The 7,669-nt window shown below is 36.4% G+C and overlaps 1 protein-coding gene and 1 pseudogene across 1 annotated transcript; one reads left to right on the top strand and one right to left on the bottom strand.

Moving 5' to 3' along the window:
• The first annotated feature begins 864 nt into the window (after positions 1-864).
• LOC116017247 lies at positions 865-1,724 on the top strand. The gene has a single exon (XM_031257794.1). It carries the CDS (start codon positions 937-939, stop codon positions 1,453-1,455), a length of 519 nt encoding a protein of 172 aa, XP_031113654.1. The 5' UTR covers positions 865-936; the 3' UTR covers positions 1,456-1,724.
• A 3,149-nt stretch (positions 1,725-4,873) lies between these two features.
• Positions 4,874-5,892, bottom strand: LOC116015342 (annotated as a pseudogene).
• Between the last annotated feature and the right edge of the window lie 1,777 nt (positions 5,893-7,669).

Genomic DNA, 7,669 nt, shown 5'->3' with positions numbered 1-7,669 from the left:
AAAAAAAAAAAAAAAAAAAAAGCCCATCGCAAGAGGCAGCTTGCCCAACCTGCCGCCATAAACAAGAAGCCACAGTTTCTCTGTTGAGAAGCCACCGGGCTTCTCCGTCAAAATCTGGACGGAGAAACTCAATGGCTTCTCCATGAAAGGAGAAGAGAAGCCATGGCTTCTCCGTTCATGGAGAAGCCATGACTTCTTCATCTTGTCTATGCCTTCTCCGTCGTTAGAGATGGCGACCAGTTGACGGAGATGGCGAGCAACTTGGCCGCCTTCTCTGGCGGAACGCGACGGTGGCGACCATAATGTCACTGATCACTGATTTTGACTTAACTTGCCTAAGGTTCGTCGGAGTTTGGCTGGAAGGTCGTCGAAAACCTAATTGACCTGCAATTACAGGTCACTAACATGTTAGTGGGTTTAATTGCTCCAAAATAACATGTTTGTAGATTTAATTGCAACTTTCAAAAGTTTAAGGGCCTAATTGATTTCTTAACAAAAGTTTGAGGATGTATTTGACCATTTTCCCTAATATGTGAAAGAAAAAATGCATTTTTGGCCCTTCATTTATACTCCGTAGTACAAATTTATTAATCTCTAAGTTATATGCATAATCATGTTTTAACTCCTAAGTTATGTATGAAATGATCATTTTAGTCCCTCAAAGGTTATTAATCACGGGTATAATTGGAAGGTAAAAATATAAATTTAGTTATATGTGTGATCATATTTTAACTCTTAATAAGTTGTGCATGAAATGACCATTTTAATCCTTTCCAGATTATTAGCTACGCGTATATCTGGAAGACAAAAAGTACAATTTAAAAGGAAATTGATTTCCCGTATAAGATATGCGTGCGTGTGTATATATAATTGCGTCTTCTCCGATATGATCACTATATATTCTCTCCATTTCTGATACGACGACTAATATATATAATGTCTTCAAAGCACAAAAAGATTGGGAAATTCAAGAAAATATTCACAATAATGAGCCACAATGCAGACTGTGGCTGCGCAAATCCAAACCCAAATCAAGTCTCAGTGCCAAAACCGATTTCCGCAGCCCAAAAACCCTCCCCGCCGCCGATCCGCCGCCCTTCTTCTTCAACCTGCCAATCCAATTACGTTGATGATGAGGAAGACTACAGTTCCTCCACCGTCGGCTCCACCTCGTCGCATTTCTCCCGGAGCCCCAACGACGACGAAGACGGCAAGATCGGACCACACTTCCGCGGCTCAGTAGCCGTCGTGAAGGAATCCGACGATCCGTATCTGGATTTCAGGCAATCGATGATTCAGATGATGGCGGCGAGGGATTTGTGGTCGGAGGAGGGTCTAGAAGAGCTCCTCAAGTGCTTCCTGCGGTTGAATTCGCCGTTGCATCACCAGATCATAATTCAAGCCTTCACGGAGATCAGGCACGGCGGCGCCGGTATTTCTAACCGGCAAAGATAATCGAAATCGAAGAAGTGCAGATTTAGCTACACGTAATATTCACCTTAATTTTGTGCATGTGTTATGGTCACTAGGCCATTTGTAGCCATTTAATTATCCAGTGGCAAGCACGTGAAGATGGACCGCTGGAGTTGCTCTGCTATATTTGTACCGGTACAATGTATCTGTACTATATATTACGTATGGAAATAATACAATTAGTTATTAGTTATATAGTTATATTATAAGTGATGATCATAATCCATATTAATCAATACAATATCAATCAACACTCCAGATTTTTCTTTTCTTAATTAATGTAAGGATAAAGATGGATCAAACACGTAAAATCTTTAGTTCCGAACTCTCAAAGACAAAGAATCAGTTTAGCTTCAAGTACCTCAATGATACAATCTCCAATCAACTAGAGTTTCATTTGATTCAAGAACGAGTCCACGAACCTAAATCTAAGGTTGAAGAAAGGAAGAATTTTTCGAGCACACGAATCAATTTGCTATCCTAGCCACTACTTGAGAGCCCACGAATCAATTTGCTATCCTAGTCGATTATACAAACTAGCCAATAATTGAGTTCACAATTGGCAAATAAGGTTTTTTTTTTTTTTTTTGAGATTAGCAATAAGGTTTAAAGTGTAAAGAAAAACTTCACGGTTTTATTGAATGGAAGCTTGGTTTCAAATTTGGCTCCTATGAAGAGCTGTCTTTTGGCCTTCTCTGTTGGTCTTCTTCGTCAGCTAAAGTAACAAAACCACTTAATCGATGTAGAGTGCACATTCAAATAGGATTGTGAATTTTTTTGTAAATTTAAAAAAAAAATCACATCTAAAGTATAACGGTATAAGTAACAAGTATTTAATAATTTTTTTTTTGGTTAGAGGCTGGAAATTTGAGTGCATTGCATGAAAATTAGTGATGTATAAGAAATGTTGATTGAAATTGTTGAGAGACGTTAAGGTGATGTTGAGTGCACATGGGAATTCAATGCTTTATGCTTATGATAGAAAAAGAGTATCAGTTTTGCTTTGGTGCCATGTTAGGAATTAGCTGAATTGTATAGCAGTGGATGGGAGAATATAGTATAATGTAACTTTCGTCAGCTTTAACATCTGATAAAGACCTCAAATTTCGCTCTTCAATTCTTTGCCATGTTACTTGTCCCTGTTTCTTTAATTTACTCAACCCTTCTGCGCTCATTGTCTTTTACTTTTGATGTGTAAAGCTATACTATTAAAGGTGAGGGATTCAATCTTTGTTTTTGGGTATGGAGCAACTTGAAATCTAAGTTATTTTAATGAGGAAATTGATCATTGTGAGTTGTGTTTGATGGTGAAAAACTAGAGATTTAATAATTACATTAATTATTCGGTTAGACCTTTGCACAGTGTCCCCCTTATTGCCGTTGGTAAGACCTGATCTATTCTCCCAAACTTTACATATGACTAATTGAGTTATCCATGCAGACATGTTTTAAAATTTCAAAGGTGGGATCGGTCATATACTAATGTTTATTAGGTGGATCATGGTTTACACAGCTATGTAAATTATGTATAAGGTGTATTATTTCTATATGCAATGTATATTATTTTTTATGAATAGGGTATATTATTTTTAAACATAATGTTCATTATTTGGATGCGTACAAAACAACATGAAAACAACTTAATTGATAGTTATATATATATATATATATATATATATATATATATATATATATATATATATATATATATATATATATATATATATATATATATATATATATGCATAAGGTTCATTATTTTTTTAAAACATAGCTAGACTTATTCAGCACACCCCACCCCATGTACATAGTAATTTAATATTCAGTAAATCAAGATTCATTATTTATATATAAAACTACATTATTTTTGTGAATATGTTTTGATGCATGGTCCACCATACCGTAAATTTGCTGTCATATAAAAATTGTTATATTGTTGACCATGGTTCATATTGCATTATGAACCTAGTCTAAAAATTATATGCATGTTTAACATATTATGTACTTGGAATTGACAATTTATGTACCTGTAAACAAATTGAAGGCACATAACATGATAATTACAAGCACATAATATGATAACTATAGACACATAAATTGCTAACTGCATGCATGTACAGAATATGCTAATTGCAGACACATAAGATGTTCGTTCAGATATTATGTGTCTGCGGTTAACATATTATGTACATGTTGTTAACAGTTTAAGTGTATGTAGTTGTTATCAAGTTAAGTTGTGCATCTATAGTTATCATGTGACATATCTTTCAATTTGTTTATATTTACAGTTAACTGCCGATTCAGAATCTGAAGATTATTTTTAGACCATGATAGACCTAGTCCATGTTAATTATAATTTGCCGTCATATACTAATCCCTCATCAACAAATAACCAATGGAGCCCATAGCATTAGAGCCCATAAAATACAATGGAAGAAGGCCTTGTACTGTTTCGTTGTTTTTTTTTGAAGATGTACTGTTTCGTTGTTAAACATTTACGGAGTATATATATAGTAAACATTTTAAAACGTATGCGTATTGCGTAAAATTGAAAGTATCCAGAAGGTAGAGTTGTGTTGGACCTGTTATGCGTCGGAGATGTCAACGTTGTAGCTCATCACTCATCACGCAGCAATGCATAATGTTTGGTTCAATTTAAAAAATGGAACGAATGAACATGACACATTATTTATATAGTTGTTAATGCCGGTTGGCCATCTTGTTGACCCGGCTGCCGGCAGGTGCAATGCTGTTACGTGACAGAATTTTCAAGTTTAGCGATACATACATTCCTCTTCCCATTTTCTATTATTTTACTTCATATATATCTATGTAATACTGAATATTATAAATCGAAATTTATGTTTTTCTTTTCTCTAGTAATTTTTAAAATTACAATATTATATTAGTGTTATACTATGTTCTACGATATTATAAATATTTTAAAAATTTATGTAATAAGGAGTTTTAAGTACGAAAAAAATGAGAATAACAAATAACATGAAATCTTTTAAAATATTTATGATTCTTAATCTTCTAAGAACTTTGTTGTTTTTATAAAATCTTCATTGCTCATAGGATCTTCTTGAAATTTAGACAAATTTGAGGCAACAATTACAAAATAAATTTTCATAACTCTTCTTTTTTTTTTTCCATAGCATCTTCTTCTACATCCCCATGTTGGTAAGGCTTCAATCTATTCAAATTATATATATATATTTAAGTATGAGCCTTGGATGATCGCCCAGTCCGACTTTACATGAGAATAGTATAGAATTTTTAAATTTAAAGAGTCTTTTGAGGCATGATTGATTGTGTTGATGTTTTCTCATCTTTTAATAAAATTAAAGGAAAAAAAATGAGAGGTAATTAGTAGAATCTATATCAATGGCAAAAAATGTTTAACTAAAAGAATTAATTTATTTTTATTTACTGAAAACAATTAGAATTAGCCTAAAAAACTTCTAGTCCGTACAATACTCCGGCATGTTTTTCCGGTCCTTCATTTAAGAAGTATACATCTCTCATTTTTTGGAATGTGTGCCACGTCAGCAAGCTATCTGAACCGGCCTGATGGCATTTTCCGACGACCCGGTCCACAGCCAGCGTGCTGGCCAACCGTCTAGCCCGCCATAAAGGCTGTGGCAGAATTTCATGAGATGCTTGACATCATAAACCCGGTCCCCGAAGAAGATTTTGAGAATTTCCAAGAAGTCTTCCAGATCTCCGGGTAAGGAGCGGCGGGTGAGGATCTTGATGAGGTAGCCAAAGTCATACGCGCTGTGGAACGTGACCCAGCTGACGGACTCGTTACAGACCAGGCCGGAAGACATCATCAATTCGGCGAACCGGGCCGAGTCAATTCCGCAGTCCCGGTTCTTGTCGAAGTCAATTCCCTGACGGCGGAGCAGCTCGACGGAATCCGGCGCGTAGAGGTCACGCTGCACGTCGAAATCGGCGAAGTTGAACTGCCAGATAAAGCGGTGGCCGTCAGATCCGAGCACGGGGAGGTTCCCGCTAGCGTCCGACAAAGTCAACCCGAGCTGAATCAGATTCAGAGCGTCCACGTTTGACTTGAGCAACCTGTAAGAATCGGCAGAGCGATCGGGAGCCGACAAAGGCCCTCGCCGGCGACTCTCCGGCTTGAAACACCACCCCAGGAAACTCCGTATCCATGGAGATGTAGGGATAGTCGTCGATGAGGTAGCTGATGAGTTGGAACTCCGATTCCAGGTTGTCCGCCCAAACTTCCCTAATCTTAATGGGATTTGCATCCAAAACATCTTCTTGTAAACCCATAACCTTAAACCTTAAAAAAACCACACAAACAAAAACTGAAACTTGCAGATCCTTTAATTTAAGCTATCAGATCAAAGAACACAGATGAATATGGATGGGGATGAAGAGGTGTGAAGTGGGTGCTTTATATATGTAAATTGTCGGGATAAGACGTAAAAGGAATATATGGACATTGCTTGGAAGCGGAGGAAATTACTTTAAAAAATAAAAGAAAAAAAGGCAAGTGGGGGAGTGTATCTATCCAATCTGTAATGTTATGTTAAACTGTGTACTATAGAAAAAAAAGGAAAGTGGAAGGGAAAGACGGGTATGTCTAAGTTCAACGCGTTTCGGTGGGTTGACTCGTTAAAAAATTACAAAATGTACGCCGTTTAATTGAGCGTGCAAATAATTGCTCAAAAAGATAAAAAAATACACGGGGTGAGAAATGAGGGTGAGTGGGTCCTACGAATGAAGTCGGCTTCCAGGAATCCATGCTTATTACATGTGATAAAATCATTTCTTTTGATTTAATTTGCAAGTCGCATGTGTTTTACAGTACAGTTTTGTGCTTTCGATTATGCCGACGAAAATGCTTAGTGTTGCCTTTGCTTAAATATGTTAAAAAGGAATAAATTCGGGCTTTAAAAAAAATTAGGCGCATCTTTATAAAAGTTCATCTTTAACTTTACAATTCTCCAAATTGAAAGTGTTACTATGTATGGTTGATAAACTGAAATTAGTATTAATTTTGTATACATCTCTAAACTCATAATCAACACAAAATTCACAAATCAACACAAGTTACTCAAGTGTGTGTACTAGATAAACCTCACGTTGTAATTCTAGAGTTAATACCAGCCAAGGTCCCTCGAGTATAGTGGTTCCGCCATCTATGGTCCTAAACTTTCAAATCGACCCTCCGTGATCCTCCGAATTTAAAAATCAACCTGCCCTAGTCCTTCAGTTAAGGGCATAATAGTCTTTTCATTTATTACCCAGCCAAAACAATTCATTTCGCTCTCAGTTGAAACCCGAAACCATGGTGGTCTAACCTATGGTTCTCTACTTTAAGATTGTATTCACCATTAGACAATTTAGGCCAATTATGATTCTCGTGAACAATAATATACTCGGCCAACTCCTATCAACACCTCCCACATTCAAAGGCTTTGAAAAAGACACATTAGAGTAAGACTGGGAAAGCATCAATCTTTGAAACACAAGGGGATTGGAGTTGCCTAATAAAGGAAGAACTCGGGAAAGCTAGATCAGTGGGTGATGGTGGTGGCAAAGCCATTGAAGAAGACGAAGAAAGGTGAGGCCCCAAATTGAGAAGGAAATTTCTTTTATGCCGAATCAATAAAAGCCAAAATCAAAGGAAAAAAAAAGCCCCCAAATATCCAATTTAACATATGCAAATGATTGCTCAAAATTTGATTGTGATAAAATCCATCAATACCAGAAACTCATGAAACGAGAAACACCCTCATAATAATTCAACTAATTAAAGATTGCAACTTTCTCATACATTTATGCTCAAAGAATGCTTCTGCATACAGATTTATAAAGTTATAAGTTGCGAGAGAGTTAGAGAGAGAAGGAGGGAGGGAGAATCTAATAACAGTTTTGGATTTTTCTCAAACCCAGCAGATATACTTGTCTGAGAAATCAGTAAAATGTGGAAAGACTGAAAAAAAAATGAAAAAAAAATAGACAGAGATAAAAATCTAAAGCAACCTATGTAAATGCTGTATTTCCCTCATTTTCTCCCATGAATTTCTCTTCTGGATCCTCGCTCCACTCTTCCCTTTTTCCCTTCACTAGACCGACTCTCATGTCAATAGCTTTCTTGCAAAGAAGAAGGAAATCAGAGGAAGAAATGGGGGGAAGAAGGTGTGAACAAATGCTTGGTCTA

This window comes from Ipomoea triloba, chromosome 4, assembly GCF_003576645.1.
Source record: "Ipomoea triloba cultivar NCNSP0323 chromosome 4, ASM357664v1".
Lineage (NCBI taxonomy): Eukaryota > Viridiplantae > Streptophyta > Magnoliopsida > Solanales > Convolvulaceae > Ipomoea > Ipomoea triloba.
The sequence above is the reverse complement of the archived record's forward strand: the minus strand, read 5'-3'. Positions and strand labels throughout refer to the sequence as shown.